Source organism: Triturus cristatus, chromosome 3_1 (genome assembly GCF_964204655.1).
Source record: "Triturus cristatus chromosome 3_1, aTriCri1.1, whole genome shotgun sequence".
NCBI lineage: Eukaryota > Metazoa > Chordata > Amphibia > Caudata > Salamandridae > Triturus > Triturus cristatus.
Genome location: NC_140583.1, coordinates 336,984,917 through 337,005,736, shown reverse-complemented (window position 1 = coordinate 337,005,736; position 20,820 = coordinate 336,984,917). Strand labels below are relative to the sequence as shown.

At 42.8% G+C, this 20,820-nt stretch overlaps 1 protein-coding gene across 1 annotated transcript in view; it reads right to left on the bottom strand.

The window, feature by feature from the left end:
- CHRNA7 (cholinergic receptor nicotinic alpha 7 subunit) overlaps positions 1-20,820 on the bottom strand; it is a 402,919-nt gene that overhangs the window by 202,653 nt on the left and 179,446 nt on the right. The window contains exon 3 of the mRNA XM_085644057.1: positions 4,280-4,324. Within this exon, the coding sequence (XP_085500183.1) occupies positions 4,280-4,324 (45 nt within the window). The remainder of the gene's footprint in view (positions 1-4,279; positions 4,325-20,820) is intronic.

Genomic DNA, 20,820 nt, shown 5'->3' with positions numbered 1-20,820 from the left:
GCAGGCGGAGCCAGAAAAAGAACTCATTCACCTTCTTCTCATCAAAGACAAGTGTGGCATAATTCCGCAGAGTATGGAGAAACCAGGTAAATCTCCAGGTGTCTGTCTATATGGATGACAATTCTTCTAGCCATGCACCCCCAAAGGTTTCTTTTGCTTGTTTTATCTCTGTCCCCAAGTTCTTATCCGCTTTGCTTCGCCAGTGTCAGCTTTACTTTCAAGAAGGCCAGGCTCATTTCAGAGCCAGCTGTCAGTGGCCTGGGGTTCCATGCGCTTCTGTGTTTGTTTTCCATGTGTTGATAAAGATTCAAATCAGTTTGTGGAGGAAAGCCTGGAAATGCAATGCTCAAACACTCTCTGCTGCTCCTGTTTAGGTCGAGCATTCCAGACCTCTTGTACATACTTTTGTATATACTTTAGTATATATATTTTAGTATATACTTCAGTATATAATTATGTGTGTATTTACTTTGTGGGCTCTGGAGATCAGCCCTAAGGCGTGTCTGCTTCTGCTTAGGCACGTTTTTATTCTGTTCAACTGCCTTTATTTAACTATCTTGATAGAAAACGACCAGCAGAGGTCAGTAAAATACCAGAATTGCTTTCTGCTGAGGGACTTTCTTTTTTTTTATTTTTCTGGCAACTGCCTTAATTTAACTTTCTTGATAGAAAACGACCAGCATTGGTCAGTAAAATACCAGAATCTCTTTAGCATTCTCTAGATTCCATTCCATTGAAATTGTCTTCCACAAGCACCCGTATACAATAATATTTTTGTCGGATTTCACCAGAAATTTTTACAAACACACTGAAAGAAACGCACACACACTCTCTCCTCTCTGTTTAGAAAGTCCTCGGAGATGTTGGTTATTATGAATTATTGTGTTTTCTCTCTTAATATTCCTCCCAATCCGCATTCCTCTCCCTTTCCAGGACTCCTTAGGCTCCTCTAATGAACCCTGCTTGGCTTCTCATGTATTTTAACATTATATGCCAACCTGATTGTTCGAAAATCTGAATCTCACCCCCACCCAGACTTAGTGACCAAGCGCGTCCCTGCTGTTTCAGGCGAGGGAGTAACACTGAATGAGAATTGTTTGCGAACAAGGGGGCATATTATCAAGGACGGTGTTAAAAATTATCGCCAGTTTAGTGGCAGAAAACTGCCGCTAAAGCGGCGATAATGGGCTTGATAATATAACCTTGAGAATTCCAATAGAAGTCCATGTTCTGGTGTGAATTCTCCAGGGCATATTATCAAGCCCATTATCGCCGCTTTAGCAGCAGTTTTCTGCCGCTAAACCGGCGATAATTTTAACGCCGTCCTTGATAATATGTCCCCAGGTATGGTGAATAACTAAAGAAAATAGTAAAAGGGAGAGATCATGTAAAAGGGTGGCAGGAGGCTCTAACAATATGAACAATTATACTCATACAATATAAAGCATTTTACGAAATGAAATTCGCTTCATAAAATGTAAAATAAAAAATTGCATTAAGTACATTGTGCACTTGGTTTTAATGCACCAAATTATTGCCAACCGATTCTATTGAACATCTCATTTGCACACAGAACCAATAGAGCGGGACTTTTAGGTAATTATCATACATGATTCCAAAGACACATTTCAAGGCTTTGAAGGAGCCCAGTATCCATCCGTGCGTCGGTTCGGTGTGTTAATGCTATTAAAGAATTCAGTGAACATGTTCTGGGAGACACAGGGAGTGAGTGAGAGTACATTGTGTGCACTTATGATGACCAGTTCCTACAACTAAAATAAGACACCTTCTGCTGTAGGTCTGCGCTTTATCAGTCAGGCTGGTGTAAAACGCACAAGTATTTCACGGCGTAATGTCACTGAGTAACTGACCTGTTGAAATTCTCCTGGATCTGAGTCCAGCATTACATGTATCTCGCCTGAGATTTGGATCATAGTTGCCCTGGGGTGGTCTAAGAAGTCAAACCTTTGTCTCTGCTGTTAGTGTACTGTCCAAACGATGCAGGGGAACCAAGAGTTTGGTGAGCAGGCAGCCACCATTTTTTGGCAGACGCCCCCATTAAGTGCGAACCTCGAAGTGACACCATTTTTATTAAGAACATAAACAGGTTGTTTTACAAAACAGAAAAACAAGAAACAATCTATTGCTGCTCTTAAAGTAACAGATCCCAACATTATGATGTGACATTCTTATAGTGTCAATAGTGTATTCAGAAGACCTACATGTATGACAGCTTTCACACCTTGGCTGGATGAACAAAGGTAAATCCCACTACACCCCCACGGCTCTGGGTAACTTACTTGTCAAAACTGAAAATGCTTTAAATCAAGCTCAACACCAGTAAAAAGTGCTACATAATCAAGCCTGGGCAAAGCCATTAGGTCTCTGCTCTAAAAGGGCAAGCTATTGGCATTGCCAATATTTTTTTGACTGCCATCCCCAAGGAATTTCTAAAAACAGAGGTCCCTAGACAGCTTCTGAATATTGTCAATAAATATAGACTAAATAGGTTCTATATTCTTTGTCCAGCCGGACAGAATTTAATATTCAAATAAGTACATAGAGAACCATTTCAACACAATTCAAGCTGGACACAACCTGAGTCCTACTACCACAATTTAGACAGACAACAGTTAAGGGAAAAGGTTCAGGCAAGGAAGGAAAGTCTGAACTTTAAAAATGTAGTAGACTTAAACCACAAAGAGACACCATTGCTGAAGAAACTGTACAATAAATTAACATGCATATGGTGTACAGATCGTCGACTGCGTTTCGATCCCTATGCCAAAATAACTGGATCATCTTCAGGACATTTGATAATTTCTGCCTGTATACTTTGTGCTCAAGACAGTACATAATTCTGGTCTGAGAACAGTTAGTAACAATTCACGATGGATTTAGTTCAGGGGCCGGGTTCCTCATATGAATCCAGTCAATAACCTGTAGCTCACGTAATGACTGCCATTGAAGTTAATGGGCGGCCGAGGTAATATCGGTGTCGGACCTTGATGCAGGGTCCTCGTGATTGATTCCTACTCGCGATAAAGGATTCAAGCTACCGGGCACCAACCAAAACCAAACCAAATAACATCAAAACCTCCAACTGGGCCATCGCGTTGAGCAGGGCATAAACTGCATGTGGGTGTATGTGCTAAATTCATCACATCCACTGCCCACAAGAAGCCAAACCCATGGGGTCTCTGATAGGTCATGATAATGTCATGTAAGGAGGAGGAGGTCCCATGGCGAGCGAGTATGCTCTGTGACATGGTGTGACTCGCACAGAATTAATGAAGGGACGACTGGGAGAAACAATGAGTGAATACTCCTGGGGAGTGAACAACTTCAAAAAGAGGAGGAACAAGAGCCCAATAACCCCCTGTCAAGGCAGGATTTTTAAAAGACAATCAAATAGAAAAGTCCGAACTCATGGAAGGTGTCAGACCCCACACAAAGTACATTCAACAGATCACCTGACAGTGCAAACGCTGTCTAGGCCCGACCTAAAATTGTTGAATGGTGAGAAGAGCTGGGAGAATCAGGGAGGAGAGTGACAAAGGAACATGGGGGGCACCAGAGGAACAAGAGGAAAGGAACAAAGAAACACATCACTCCTGTAGAGTGCTGAATACAAAATTAAAATGAGTCCCCTTAAGTTAGCAGTGGAAAAGTACAGCTCTTCCAGTCCGAACACTGTAAGACTGGAAGGGACAAACACAAGAATAGGGAGGAAGGCCGTCAAAACAGAAACAGACACAAGGGATAGAGTCATTCAATCACGAGCAAGATGCTGGCTCAAACCCCACTCTACTTTAATGTTCTGTTTTGTAAATAGGTCTGCCAATAAAGGTATATCTAGCCAAAACCAAAATATTTGTCATTTACAGCAAACACTCACAAATGATCATTTTTCTTTTTTTTTGTGAAGATTTATATAGGGCGAAATCGCCCCGAAGTTATTGGAGGGCTTTAGGTGACCACCGGTAACATTACACAAGGACACATTCATTTTTTTGGTAGGCACAGGGAGATTAAGTGATTTGCCCAGAATCACAGGATGTGGACGTGACCCCCAGGCTGGAACCTTAGTTTCCCAGCTCCAAAGTCGGCAGTCTAGCCCTCAGACCACATCCTCTCCCCAAGAAAATAAACATGATTCTCTCCCTTAACTTCAATAATACATCACCCGAGGAGTCCTAGGGAACTGACCAAGGAAGATTTTTGCATACATATTACATTTCATTATGTTCTACATTAGAGAAGAGTAATTTAAAATTACCATTTGCAGCCAGACATTCGTTGTCAATACTTGGTTTTTCTCATCCTAAATATAAAGAGAAAAAGTAAATTAGTGACAGTATTGAAAATGCTAACAGTTAATATGTCTATTTCTCCTATTAGGATCATTTTTTAATATTCTGTTTAAAAATGCGTTTTTTGTAAAAATTCATCTCGAAGTAGTGAATACACCCATTTTAGAAGTAAAGCTTTTCTCCTGTGCAACTGCCAAGACGGCTGGGGCCAGTAACCTTCTATAGGTTAAACCATTCTCCCAGAAACGACTTCCTGAACTGCTATTCAAGGCCTCCTATTTTCCCCATCAGGATGGTGGCAATGCCCTGCTACATGGCCTCCTAGACTACCCCTCCCCACGGCTTAAATTACTCCTACGTGCATCAGCAAGGCTCATGCAGTACCTGGAGAAATAGGACACAGCTTCCCACCCTGCTGGAACCGCAGTGATTCCCCTCTCTGGTCTACCAGCCTCAAAACCAGCTGCATAATCACAAGTGGCACCCCTGCTGACAGACAACTCCGGCTCTCCCCACACTCACAGCCAGCGCACCGGCAGACTGGCGAAAAAGGAGCACAAAAGTAAAAAATAAGTATTAAGGAGATCTATGTCCCAACCCAGCGCAAATATTTTAATAAACATTTTAAGACAAGTAGAATGGCCTCATCAAGACAATATATTATCCAGTGCAACTTCCTAGGCTGTAAATGGCTTGGAAAATTCAAAATAGTTTCTTAAGGATCCATTAAACGGCGCAATTAATGTACTTGTATGTCCCTAGAAAATGTGACTGTATGTACTCAGGCCTGTAAATAAAATGACACTGGTGGGCATGCAACACTTATTGTACTACCCAGGAAAGTAGCCTTTTAAAACCTGACACTGGCCTGCCACTACTGCCTAAAGTGCAGTTTTAAACTGCCATTTCGACCTGAAAAAATATGCCTTTTGCAAATCCTAAACCTTCCCTTTTAATACTTATGGGTCACCTCTAATTTAGGCCCTCACAGTTTCTACAGTTCATTGGTATTTAAAAAGTCGGACATGAGTACTCAAGTTTTACATGTCCTGACAGCCACAACATTGTACAGTCATTTTTCACTGTTGTAAAGCCTATCTTTTGAGTCAACTAACACTGGGTTACCTTACCACGTGTAATAAGTGATGTTTACACTAAATACATTGAATTTTAAAACCCTCTTTAATGGCAAAGTTGGACTAAAGTCACAATTCAGAAAATGGCACTTTCAGAAAGATACAATGGCGTTGCTTTCAACCCCATATTTACAAGGTGGCGTTAAGCCACTAAACACGGCTTAACACCACCTTGTAAATATGCCCCTTACCGAAGCAGTCCACTGTGACAAAGAGGAAGGCAATGGGTGTTGCTGTGGGCGTTCAACCGCAACACCCATTGCTTTTTGATGCTGTCCCATACTTACAAGGATGAGGCAGTGCAAAAAACTAAGACCAGTTACCTGGTCTTAGGATGGCAATACAAGGAGAAATTATTAATTTCTCCTCATACTTTGCTCTTTCTATGTGTGCTTTATTCTGCAGCACACATAGAAAGAGCAAATCACCTTTAAAGATTGTTTATGTGCAGGAAGGTGTACTTTTAATGTAACCCATAAAACAAAAACAGTTAACAAAACAAAATCATATCACTGTACACATACAGCGTGCATACATAAATAACAGACACACAGGTTGTCCACAGTGTCCTAAAATGAAAAACCATTTAATTTTGAAAAATCCCAAATTGTGGAAAATGCTTTCAAAATATGAGTCCCAGAGGACATGTGAATCATTGGAATATACCCTCACTGATCAACGTTTCAGACACTGAACCAAAATTCAATTGTGTGAAAAAACGTTTGACAATGTTTTGAACTCGGTTGTGGTATGGACTTCTATTTAGGACATCATATGTGAGGGACACCTAATTAGAGACAAGGATAAAGATAGGGTTTAATTATTTAGCGTGTATGGGCCACAAAACACTATAAGCTATTGTATGTGGTTAACAATTACCTAAGTGTAGAGAAGTCACAGGATATGTAAAGTCTCAGGTGTAGGTAATCACATCCAAAAGAGCAAATAATCCATAAAGTGCTGGAGCAGATCACAGCAACACTACTCTTCATGCCAACCACAAAGAGTAAGAATAGGAGCACCAAGGGTGAGAATTAATAGACCCTACTTACTCTTTGTACAATATAATACAATACTAGAGGATTTATAAAGTGCACAGCTGCTTCTGAGGAAGTGCCCTGGTGCTAGCAGCAAGGTCCCGAAAGACCTAGAACAACATCCTGATCACAAGACACACAACTTAAGCGTTGAAAAGTAATGTCTTCAAGCTTTTCTGAAAAATGGATTCAGAGGGGGGCGAAACGAAGTGTAACCGGAAGAGAGTTCCAAAGTTTTTTAGTTAGAAGCACAAAGGATCTTCCTCCCTCTTCTGGCCTTGCAAACCCTAGGAATTCGAAGAAGTATTAGAACTCAAGGAACTAGATACAAGAGGCCTTTCTGCTCAAAGGCTCTACAGGCATAAATGAGTCCCTTGAATTTGATATGGTTAGCAATAGGAAGCCAGTGGAGTTGGCACAAGTAGGCAGACACTGACAGGATCGCAGGGTATTTCAAAATAAAACGAGCTGCTGCATTTTGTATGATCTGCAGACAATACAAGTAGGATGGCAGGCCCAGATATAAACTGTTTGCGTAGACTAACTTGGATGTAACCAAAGAGTGGACACTGGTCTTCTGGGCGAATTCCGGTATCAGATGTAACATTCTCCTGAGAGATCTCATAGTTGCCAAACAACTCGCAGATACGGCTTTAACCTGCAGTTTAAAAGACAGGTTGACGTCCCATTTATAACCTAAGTTTCTCACACTTGAGGATGGAACAGGAGGGGCACCTAACTCCGAAGGCCACTAGTTATGGGAGTCTGGATAATAAATGGTGCCAAAAAAGAGAATTTCCGTTTTGTCAGTGTTCAATTTATGGTTATTGTCATTCATTCACTCACAGACAGATTTCAAATACAGGTTAAAAGAATTGAAAGCCTCTAAATCATTATCATAAAAGGACAGGAGGAGCTCGGTATCATCAGCACAGGAAATCACCTGGAGGCCCCAAGATTCCACGAAGTATATCAAAGGCTACAGGTAAACATTAAAAAGGGTAGGACCAAAGACAGTGCCCTAGGCACTCCACACACAAGTGATTTTGTGGCTGAGATATAAGGGAATAGAAATACCACTTGCGACCTGCCTGCCTACCAGTATAGGTTGAAGGCCTGAAGGGATTGACAGATGCAATTCCATTTCAAAGGGACAGTAGAAAATTGGGTTACTGGTTAGGGGAGGAGTGAAACCCACTCAAGGATAAATCACAATTCTTGCCTGGGTGAAGCACAGGCAAACCACAAAGTAATCTGTGCTTAACCCTCTGGTAGTTTGGCACAAAATCAGTCGGCTTAATTTAGAGGAAATGTGTAAAGTATTATGCAGCTTTGTAAAGAATAATACAGTGAAAACACCACACAAGAAAAATCCCAAATCAATATAGGAAAATAAAGCAAAATGAAAAAAAATATTTGACACCCAAAAAACAAAAATCTAATCAGTAGAACCAGAGATATGCAATTGTAAATATTTAAGTGAAAATTGTTTCTAGATGTACCAAGTGCCTCCTGTGGTTATCTGGTTCCGCCAGACCAGGGCAAAGTCACAGGTTCTGGGCTGGTTACAGTCACCATGTTAGGCCAGCTGAGCAAAGTACCTAACATTCTAGTTGCACAGCATTTTGAGGTCCCACATTGAGGATGCGTTGTGCAGCGGTAAATCAGGGCTGTCATTCGAGGTGCTACGTCGAGCATGCATCACGCATCGGCGGTTATGGTGAGCTAAAGGGCTGCAATGTGAGGTCCTACGTTGAGTATACGTCATGCAGCAGCAGTTCCAAGGAGCTGCAGGGCTGAGTCGCAAGGTCCTGCATCGGGAATGCATCATACAGCAGTGGTTTTGAGGACGCTGAGGGGCCCTGCCTTGGGGATGCGTTGTGCAGCAGTGATTCTGATGTAAGACTGCGTGATGATGCGTCATTCAGCGTCTGTTTGCTTGGACCACACCTGGACTGGCAGAGCACCTTCGTACCCAATTCCAAGGGTCCAGGGTTGCTCCACTTGGAGGACAATACTTACAGCAGGCAGGGTACAGTTGTTGAGTTCAAGGAGTTTGGAATCTTTTCTGTCCCAGAGGCTCTCATCAGGAGGCCAGCCAACTAGCCCTTGGAGTCACTCTCGTGGTCCTAGGTTCAAGATGCGGATCGAGTCTTTTTGAGCAGAGTAACAGGGCAGCTGAGAAGCAGCCCTGCTTGCAGCAGTGCAACACAGCAGTCCTTCTAAGTCTTCCATAGGTCCTGAGGTGTACTGAAGACTTGGATATGAGGGTTCCGTTCACAGAAGTGTTAGGAATTTTCTTCCTTCCTGCCCTTGCCTCAGCTTGTATGGACACACAAAAGACTAATGTGAAATCATTTGTGAGTGTGCTGAGGCAGAGTCTTTGTGATTTTCAAGTATGATAGGTGACAGCTCCTCCCCCATCAAGTTGGAGATGGCTCATCCTGGCACCATCTATTCCCCCTTTGGATCATTGTCTGGGAGCAACACACAAAGACCAAGTGCCAGCTACATCTAGTCATGTGACCCAGGTTATAGGCACCAAATAGCTGGGACAAGAAAATGCCAACTTTGTAAAAGTTTCATAGAATGGAGGGGTTTGGCCCAAATATAGACGACTTGATAGGGCCTAACATAATTGAAGAAACATATTATCTAGCCGTCACATTAACTGCTGTTTTTTTACTTACACAGACTTAGACCATTCACTGATTTCAGTGAAATGTTTTTCTTGTAAGATAATGATTTAAATGTATGTTCGATGTGTGAATAATTATATGTTCCTTTGTTCTGACACAATAACACAACAAATAAATGACTCACATCAAAAATAGAGAATGATGAGTAAATAAATACTACAGACCAATGAAATTAGTGAATGGTCTAAGTCTGTTTAAGTAAAAAAACAGCAGTTAATGTGACGGCTAGATAAAATGTTTCTTCAACTTTGTAAAAGTGGCATTTTCAGAACTGTGACCTTTACCATTAAGGAGGGTTTTGAATTACAAATATTTGGACGCCAAACCGGGCATTCCAACCTGCTCCCAATTGAAAAGGATCCCTTATTGAATGTAATAAGATAAGCCATTGTTTTCTTATGAGAGCGGTAGTCCTTACAGTAGTGAACATTGAATTTAAGAGTTTTTTACCACAAGGACATGAAAAAGTTAAAAGTACATGTCCAACTTTTTAAATACTCTGCACCCTGCACTTTGATCTTTTTGGGGCCTACCCTAGCAGGACCTGATAAGTATTAAAAGGAATGTTTGCCCCTGCCAAAAAGATTATTTTGACAGGTTGAAATGGCAGTTTAAAACTGTGCCCACAGGCTGCAATGGTAGGCCTGATAGATGTTTGACAGGCTACTTGAGTAGGTGCCACCATCAGCGCTGCAGGGACACTAGCAGCATTTAGCTTACAGGACCTGGATACATGTGGTACCATTTTACTAGGGCCTTACAAGTAAATTAAATGTGTCAATTGGGTGTAAGCCAATTTTACCATGTTAAAAGGAGAGAACACAAGCACATTAGCTTGAGTTAGCAGTGGTAAAGTATGCAGAAGTTTAGGGATGACCCTGCAGAGGGCCAAATCCAACAGGGACTAAACACAATGGTGGAGTGGAGAAACCTCATCTCCATGTCAAAATAGGGGACTATACAGCACTTTGTTGTAAAATTTACTCATAACTCCAATTTTAACTGATTTGCTTTGCATGACAGTTCTCTGCTACATACACCCAGACATTGAACATGCAAAGATAACATGAAGTTAATTTGAATAAATTCTGCCAAATATTTTCCAAAACATAAATATGTGAGAGACTAAACTAAAAAGGCAGCTGGGATTTGGGATAACACAATTTTTTAGTACATCACACTTCACACATGTCATCTGGATTTTCGTCTTTCACCCTCCTACAAAGGCCTCCTTACAAGTTGCCAAGAGTGATGTCACTGGGGTGATATGATTGTGAATTGCCCAGCGCTTCCAGAATTACTGGGTTCAAGATTACAGGCGTGTTAATCCCAGGCCTGAATATACCAGACCCAGACCCTTGTGCTGTGCCTACAGAGGCTACGGGCAGCTGCTCTGCATGGTCTTTGTCAACGCACCTGATGCACAATTTGGGGAGCAGCAAACAGGTGGTAAAAGACTATGGATTTGGGGCCTTTATTTCTCCCCAAATGGGACATTTCCAAATTGGGCACTTTAGGCCTGATTACGATGGGGGTGGGACCGCCACTGTCAGTCCAACAGTGGTGGTCCCACCACCATCTGCCCCTGCAGGTCTGCCCGCTGCATTATGATGGCGGGCGGATGGTGGGCAGGCGGAGAGATCACCACCCAGGGAGCCCGTCGGAGGGACTGCAATCGCTACAATAGTGGCGTTGCCTGCTCAGGCACCACCATATGGATTACAATGTCCCTTTGTGCTGGCCGTTTCATGGCAGTTAACCCCCATGAAAAGGTAGGCAGAAAGTGACTTTGGGAACACTCAGCGGGCTCCCCTTCCAAACTGGCCCTCCAATATGGGCCCTGGGGGACACCCATGGTGCCCCCTAAGCATTGCTGCACCATGTGGCAGGCTCCGCATAGTGCCTGCCACATGGTGCAGGGATGTTTACAAACATGCCTCCTGGCAGTGAACCATGTGCTGCAGCCCTTTTTTTGGGACGCAGCAGAAGCCTCAATGCTACGGGGCATGTTTCGGACCGCCTCCACTGTAGATGAATTGAAATTTGCATGGCGGGACCGCCGACTCCATGTCGGCCGGTCCCGGTCCCGACAGGACGGGGGTTGGACGCTCGTCCGACCACCATCATAATCAGGCCCTATGTTCCCATATCTGCATGTTATTCCCCATTTTTGGAGAAACAATTCATAATGCCCATATTTAGGTGCTGAGTTCCTATCAGGAATGAGAAATTCTGACCTTCCTAGTGCTTCCTTATAGCTTGATGGGGACAAAAACTTGTTTTTAAGGAGAGTTGCCAAAAGCCTTCCTACCTCACTGTCCACGTCCCTAGTAATTATCCTCATATAAATGCAAATGTGCAAACATGTTGCAGAGAATTAGTTCGTTACAGAGAATTATGCATGCATACAAATTGTTATGCACAACTTACATCTTGTCCAAGCACACATGTTGTACATGGGTACTTGCCAGAGCTGACAGAGGGATATCTGAAGTATTCACTTCCAATATCTCTGATTTGCTTAAGGCAGTCCAGCATAATAGCTTCCTGTCAAGGGATCACATGCTTTTAGGGATGGGAATGAAATGTTCTATCATCATTTTATCCAACAAGAGAGAGAGAGAGAGAAGGAAATTAAGTGGCTCGTCTTCCCTGAAAATTATTTACCAAACAAATGAGAATGAGCTCAGGTTTAGCCTGAATAAACTACTAGCAATTGTGGTTATCCAAGATGTTTCCATGACTGAAAACCCATTAGGTTTATAGAAACCTACCAACCTAGTTGGTGGCATGCTTCATCATAGGTTTCCCACCTAGGGAGCAAGTGCCTCCTGGGTGTGCTTTGACGCCTGATTACAGCGGAGTGGGTTTGCTTTGATATGAAGAAGTGAATAACGTGAACGTGAAAATTTAAAACTACCTCCAGAATACCAAATTGATTTATTGTACAGTTCCTGGGTTAGGGTTAAAAAGACTTCTTGGACGTGTGTGAGTAGAAATGATCACACACGTCCAGTGACAGTGAACAGAGTAAAATGGTCTACATGTTTCAGCCAATCATTTCAAATGTGTTGGCTTTCTTCAGGGTCAGTGATTCAGGGTAAATTTTGCCCCAAGCTATTTTAAATACAAGGACACGCGCTAAGGTGTGACTAAGTGCAGTGAATATATGACTTACAAATTTTCACAATCCGATTTTTTTATCTGACAGGGGAAAGTAAATGTTAGACTTGGCATCTTTGGCGTGATTTACCCTGACTTTTTGCTTTTACCGCCTGTAATTTTGATGCTGTGCTGGATTTCGTTTTTGCTGGCTTAGATGCTTTGGGCACTTTGCCACTGCTGATCAATGTCAAAGGGCAAGTGCTCCCTGTGTAAATTGCTATTGCAATTGGTTCTCCCTGATTGGCATATTTGATTTACTGATAAGTCCCAAGTAAAGTCCAATGAGTGTGCCAGGGCTTGTAAATAAAATGCTACTAGTGGGCCTGCAGCACTCAATTGTGCCACCCACAGAAGTAACCCTGAAAGGGTATCTCAGACCTGCCACTGTAGTGTCTGAGTGCAGTTCTAAACTGCCATGATGACCTGGCAAGTGCACCCACTTGCCAGGCCCTAACCTTCCCTTTTCTTACATGTGAGGCATCCCTATTGTAGGCCCAGGGTACCCCTGTCGGCAGGGTGCAGTGTATGTGAACGGTAGGACATGTACTGGTGTATGTGACATGTCCTGATAGTTAAATACTGTCAATTTCGTTTTCACTATTGAAAGGCTATCTGCCCCATTGGAGAGAATGGGAAATACTTTGTAACATCTTACAAGTATTACTTCCCATTGGGACGAGATAAACGAATCAAGTTTAGGCTCTCTGAACTCAGAATTTAATAACACATCTTTTAGTAAAGTTGTTTTTTTAAATTGTGTGCTTCGAATGTCACTTTTACAAAGTATATTACATAGCAACAATTGTTCACATGAAACTCATTTTTAAGTGAAATTCTTTTTTTCACAAGCTCTTAATTTGTGTTGGTTTAGTCATAGATAAGAAAGAATATTGAATTAACATTTTGATTAAATATTTTGAGAAGAAGGTAGCCCAAGCAAGATGATATTTTTGTTTCTCAATTCAGCTGAAATGAGTAATACATTTACTCATTAGTTTCAGACATATCATATCACACAAGTTTATTATAAATTCAATGCAAATAAAACGGTGGTTCATAGGTTTGTTATTTATAAAAATGAGAAACAGTGACAATTGTGACCCCAGTGAAGTGACCATAAGCAACCCCATATTTAAAGGGACATATAGTGACTTAAAATCAAACATATTTCCTATGAGATTGTATGTTATGTTCCTACCACCATTATTTTCCACGGGAGTGTGTTGCGGAATCAGTAGCTGGACATGCCTGGTGCTGGACTTACTTCAACTCTGAGCTGAGGTAATTTACTAGTGTTTGGGGCCCTTTTGGGTTTTAATTACTTTTGCAGTTTGGACAGTTTCTGAATAGAACTGAGCTTACCCACTTTCCGGTGGCTGCTCTTTCCTCCATAAACCCCTCTCTAATCCTTCCTTAACCCCTCCTTGCTTCTCTTAAACACCACTTAATCTGTAGTAAGCATGCCCTATTTGCCCTCCCCTTTCCCTCTACCTCCCTACAGCTAAGTAGTAAACGTGCATGTGTGTTAGAGCTGGGGGTCTCTAGTTGGCAGGGTAGGTACCACTGTCCAAGTAGGGACCCTTGCTTCTAGTCAGGGAAAGGGGGATACACTGTTAAGATAACCCCTGCTCACCCTCTAGGTAGCTTGGCCTGAGCAGTCTAGGCTATCAAAGGCAATGTGTAAAGTATTTGTACCAACACTCACAGTAACACAGTGAAAACACCACAGATTTACTCCACACCAGTTTTAGAAAAATAAGGTATCTTTACTAAAAACTTCACAAGACCAAATACTACAGAAAAACCAACATACAATTAAAAAGGTTGCTTTAAAGATAGTTCAAGAGTTTGTAGAAAGTACTCCAGGATGTAGAAATCAGTGTCCTGCACAATGCGACTCTCAATGCACAAAATGCGACACTCTCGTGCCCAACAGTACCTGTAGTTGCGATAAGGTTCCCAAAAGCTATAACAAGGAAGATGGCAAAGGCGATGCGATACTCCTGAGACCTTGGGGAGGCTGTGCAGCAGCCCTGCTTCACGCAGCAGAGGTGGATGCGCCGGCTCCGATCTGTAGGGGGAGGATGCAATGACTTTGGCTTTCGTTGCGTAGGTTTCTTAGGGGGAAGCTTCACGCACAGGTACGATGCGACGATCTTCGATGCGGCACGCTGCGTGGCGCAGCGCTGACTTCTGGCGCCGCAACCCTCGATGCGTCACGGGACGGGACTCTGCGTCGACACACGCAGCGACTGGATACTTTCACGCACCGGCAGTGGTGAGGCTCTCAACTGGTTCTGCGACGACCCTCGCAGTCAGGAATCTTCACGCACCGGGACGATACTCGACGCACTCGTCGATGCGGGGACTCCGGGTGCTGCGATGACGCCGCGATGAGATTTCTCCTCGCACTCTCAGTTCTGCGACTCGCAAACGGATGATGCGTTGGGTACCAGTTACTCTTTTTCACGCTTCTGCTTCCCAGCTCCCAAACACAGCAAAACGACCTCCTGAGGCCCCAAGACTGGGCAAGCACTCCACAAGGCAGGTCAGAACTCCCTCAGAAGAGTTCCAGGGGAGCTGGTGGTGAAGTCCTTTTGTTCCTGGGACTTCTTAACAGGGAGCCAGCTCTTCTCAGGCCCTTGGAGATCAGAATCAAAAGAAGGGGACACAGCAAAGTCCTTCCCCTCTCCTTGGCAGCAAAGCAAAACAGCAAGCAGGCAGTCTTCTCCTCTTCAGTTCTTTTCAGCTTTCTCCTCGGCAGAGGTTCCTTCTTAGTTCCAAAGTGATCTAAAATTTAGGTGTCTGGGGTCCTCTTCTTATACCCCTCCAAGTCTTTGTCTCTCTGTTTCAGTGGGGGGATTCCCCTGCTCAAACCGGTTCCTGGGTGTGCTCTGCCCTGGAGCACCTGGTTCCTTTCAGAGTGAGGGGCAGGGTCGTTAGACGCTCAGCGGGAGGTGGAGCCTTCTTTGTGCTGGCAGAGGCAGAGTCCTCAGCCTGGCCAGCAGGGGGTGGAGCCAGCATTGTGCTGGCAGAGGCAGCCCTACTCAAACCCAGGGGCTACTCCTCCCACCCATCTAAAGCAGATCTCCCTATTCACCCTGCTGCTGACTCATCCAGACTCCTGGAGCCACCTAGCCCATCACATGACACCAGTCAGCCAACCAGCACACAGGCACACAGGAAGGTTAAACAGGAGAATAGCTACTTTCTAAAAAGTGCTATTCTCACACAGTGAATTTAAAAACCATCTTGCTAAAAAGATGTATAATTAAATTCTGAACACAAAGATACCAAACTTGGATTTTCTATCTTGCCTTTCGGGGAAGATAGGCATGTAAACAGCCTCCCCCATTCTGTCCTATGGGCAAGCTAGCCTCTCAGCAGTGAAAAACGAAAATGGCTGTAATTCACTACCAGGGCATGTTACACACCTCAGTACATGCCCTACCTTTCAGATACACTGCACCCAGCCCAGGGGGGTACCTAGGGCCACCATAGGAATGCCTTACATGTACAGAAAGGGAAGGATAAGGCCTGGTCAGTGGTTGCACTGGCCAGGTCGACAGGGCAGTCCTGGACTGTGCATAGGCACTGCAAGCAGGCCTAAGACATCATTTTAGAGCTACTCCTGTGGGTGGCACAACCAGTGCTGCAGCCCACTAGTAGCATTTGAATCACCAGCCCTGGCACACTCAGTGCACTTTACTAGGGGCTAACAGGTGAAACAAATATACCAATCATGGATAACCAATCAATATAACAATTTACCTAGGGAGCACTTGCACTTTGACACTGATCAGCAGTGGCAAAGTGCCCAAAGCATTCTAAACCAGCAAAAACGAAATCCAGCATAGCATCAAAAATACAGGAGGTAGAGGCAAAAAGTCAGGGGTAACCACGCCAAAAGATGACAGGTCTAACAATGTGTGAGGACCTTCTCATAGAAAATATGGTAGACTGTGAAGTCCTTTTGGGTCTCAAGTATCATATGCAGATGATACTCAACTTGTTGTCTCTTTCTCTGCTAATGCCTCTCAAGATATTACCAAGTTTCAGGATTGCACACTGGCAGTGAGCAGCTGGGTGGATGATAATTGTCTTAAACTCAACTATAACAAAGCTGAGATAATGTTGTTCTGAAAGCACACCCACATGTGGGGAGGTCACAGGTGCCGGAGGTCCTAGGGCCCCCTCCGTTACCCAAGCCTTTTATAAAAAAAATCTAGGGCTAGAGGATTCCCTCTTCTATGAGACTCGAGTGAAACTTTAGCAGGCACATGTTTTGACCTTCTGAGAGGCCTTAGACCTATTATCAGCTTCTTCCAACCCCACATTTCATAGTTGAACATTCAATCTTAAAGAGGTTGCAATCTGTCCAAACTGCGGTGGCCAGATTACTGTTCTCCCTTCCTAAATTCTGCTCCTTCTATGGGCTCCTTCAGAAAATTAACAGGCTGCCCAAAACGCATATTCAATTTAAAGTTCTTAGCATAGCTCAAAATGTTATGAATGCTTCCAGAGCGCCCATTCTTTCAGAACTCATACTACCCTATTTTCCTGCTAGAGCACTTCACTCAGCAGAACAGCATGCCCTTTGCTTTTAAGAAATAACTCATCTCTGTTACAGAAAAAAACTGAAAGTATGGCTATTTGCTACCTAGGCCTCTTGTAGTCTCCCCGGCTCCCCTAATGTACAATGTCCGGTCTTCTGTGGTTAGTGCTGGGAAGCACTATTGCTGAGGTAGCCATGTGCTCTATAAGTCTTAGTAACATAACAGAGGTGAAGATTTGCATTTGTAGATGTTTTTGCTTAGCATTTTATAGCACTTTAGTAGTGTTATCTATGTTCTGGAGTTCCTTGAACCGATTTTAGGCCGGGTTTGATGACTTAGTGATCTAATGTGGCCACTGTAGGTGCCTGTGTTGACCTCATAGTCACAGATTCAAATTCCGGTGAGTCCACTCAGCCGTTCATCCTTCTGAGGTCAATAAAATAAGTACCATTGAGTTGGAGAACAATAAACATCTGTTATTCTGCACCAAGAAACTTTTCTGAGTTAACATGCGCCTTTACAAATAAAGATGTTATGTTATGTTTTAGACCTTCCTTTCTGTCTGCATGCCTAAAATCATGGATTAATGAAAAATAGTGGTGAGTCTTACTCACATTCTAAAGCTGTATCTCCTAAAAATGTGTTCACAGGTTTGCTCCTTATACATATTCCTCTCAAAAACATCCAATTGTGGTTTTAGGACATGAGGTCCCTATTCACCATTGTACCCTCCTAGAAGGGCAGGACAGCAAACTCAGGTGCTGCACTTGCAGGTTATCCAGGCACTCTATAGATTGTGGCACTAGGCAAATACCCTTTCCCATGAGCAAAATCGGTATGTGTTATGCCCTGGCGTCCCATGAGCAACATGGATATGGTGACAGAGAACTGTTGATGTCCAAAGGCTCCCACCCCTGAACCAACATTACCCATACAACGCATTGACGTGTACAGACCTGAAACGAAATATACATGTAAATGCACAAGGTTGCACATAATTATGTACTCCACCACTCATGCATTTTAGGAGGGGTGGATTATGTGAGCACTGTGTTGGCAGGAGACATTCTGTCACCCCTCCACACCTCTCCCCGATTCCAAGACAGGTCTTGAACAGGACTGTCACAGAGGAATGAGAAGTGGAGCAGTAGCAATTTCAGAGCACCCCCCTGTGTCTACTAAACCCTCATCCCTAGTTGCCATGTTTGATGCATATTGTAGTTTGACGAACTCAGAGCCTCTCACACATTTAAGAATTCCGTTTGTGAATTTTCCCCAGAGTGGAATGTGCTTTGTTCCTGTGCAATTGAGAAGAAAAATGTAAATCATAACCAGAGACGTAATAGAGTTGGGAAAGCAATTATAATCCTGGATGTCCTATAGGAAAGAGTATGAGTTTTAAGAGCAGACAAGAAAGTTGCCAGACTGATTTATCATAGCAGCTTAATTGTGCCTACATAACTGAATGTGATATTTGCATTTCTTTTTTTTTCGCATCTTTAAGTATTGACAAGTTTAGATCATCGCAAATGAAGATAAATCAAGAAAAGTAGTTTAGATCGGATTTTTACATCAGTTTAAGCTGCATTTGCCTCTGTGTGGGAGGTATTCTAGTGATATTAGACCAATGCTTTATTTGTGAAAATGTAAGTGTCAGGTGCTAAGATATTCCACAGCTGCCGAATGGCAGTGCTAGCATCACCTACCTCTGAAAAAGTGTGACATTTTGACTGATGCAGGTCAACCCAGTCTGTAGGGATGGCCTGGAAGTGCGAGTTACATTATTTTGTAATACATTTAGTTGCTAAACACGTGTGAAGTGCTAACAACATAGCCTAGGAGTGTGACAATGTGGTGTATTATCATAAATATGTGTCAGTGTTTAAAAATAAGTGCTAGTTGCGAGCACTGGAAAACACTGGCACAAATTAAGCTCTGTTTAAGGCACTATTCGAATATGTATATACTTTTTACCAGCTACTCAAAAAGATATCTTAAACTAATTTGTTTCAACATTTCATTCAATTTATAAAATACACCTTAATCAAAGCAAGGTAGTGTAGAGAAAACAACTGCTGTTGAAAAATTCACACACAATCCTCCTTATCCTGCAAAGCATGTACAACAGAAGGTGGTTTTCTATATCATTGCCAAGTGCACAATTAAGTGTCAGGGAGATTGAAAATATAATGAACTTGCAGGTCACCATGCGCTGATCCCCATTAGATAATATGTTGTGGAACAGATTGGCAGATAAACCTCTTGTTATGGTGCTCCACTGACATTTGCCCTAAGCACATATGGCAGCAGCTGCCATGTTGTACAGTGTCCCCTCGGCCACTGCAAGAGGTCTAATGCAACTGGTATTAAACAGATAATATAGAACAATAAAAAAATAAAGTGATTGAATGGATGGCAAACGAAGACAGTTACACAGGGACTGATGCACAATGGGACTTCTGTGTAGTAAAGTTAAGAGTGTGGGGTCTCCTCACTCGTGGCAGTTTCCACACTGGTGGCAGAATCTCCCCACTCGGAGTGGGATCTCTGTGCGGCACACTGCAGAGAGTGCAATGTGCAGAGATTCCGGCCAGGCTGTGGAGATTCCGCCACCAGTGAGAGTCTCAGCACTCGTAACTATGAATTTGTAGTACGAATACACCTGACAAAAGAAGACTGAAGAATCACATAAGGCTCTCTAATCCATTTTCAACGTCACCATTCTTATCGAAACAAAAGTCAAAAGATGAAACAGTCGCCTACCACATTCACTCACATTACTCTACTATGCTACAGTAACATAAATCTCTCCCAGAGCTTTTGCCATCATTTTTAGATACAACATATCTCATTTTATAAAATGTTACACACATGCCTCAATCTCTACCATGGGATATTGACCAAGTTTACAGAACCTTTTACCAACTGAATAACTCTATAAAACATACAGATTTCGAATTCACCATTTTTCATCCATTTCTGCTTTTCTGACCGTAACAAATTCTCAAATGTTCACCAAGCAGCTCTCTTTGTTAACCACTGGCCACTTACTCTAATCCTTTACCCTTCTTTCATCCTGATTCCACATCATGTTTCTCCTTGCTTGCAAAAATATTTACTGAATCTTATTATCACTCACCCAAATGACATCAATTTGAGGTCAGTGTGGATTCAATCCCAAAAATGTTTTGCCTGTCATCGGTTAAACAAGAAGCGGAGATCTTATTTATACACTTATTCTTTTGTTTATAATATAGAGGGGACTATTGCCAATGGACATCCTGGTGCTAGTACTGAAGAGAAACAAACAACAAAGAAGGAAAACGAGAGCACAAGCATCAGAGAGAACAACATATTAAGGAGAATGGGAGAACAGCACAAAGAGATATATAAAAAGGGAGGGATACAGAGACAAATCAGTAGAATGAGAAGGATTTCAGTTTTCCATGAAAGATGTGGTGGGAGTTGGTCTGACAAATGGCAGTCCAAGGTTTATGGTCCCTGGATTCTTAAGTTTATATGCGGAACGCAACACTGACTTTCCTTAGTAAGCTTAAAATGTCCCCCTCCTGCAGGATACCTATGGACCCAATGTTGTCCTTATTAAATTAGCCTCTCTTATCTACTGATTAAAGATTATTTCTTCATCCTTGGACATCCTGGTGCTAGTACTGAAGAGAAACAAACAACAAAGAAGGAAAACGAGAGCACAAGCATCAGAGAGAACAACATATTAAGGAGAATGGGAGAACAGCACAAAGAGATATATAAAAAGGGAGAGATACAGAGAAAAATCAGTAGAATGAGAAGGATTTCAGTTTTCCATGAAAGATGTGGTGGGAGTTGGTCTGACAAATGGCAGTCCAAGGTTTATGGTCCCTGGATTCTTAAGTTTATATGCGGAACGCAACACT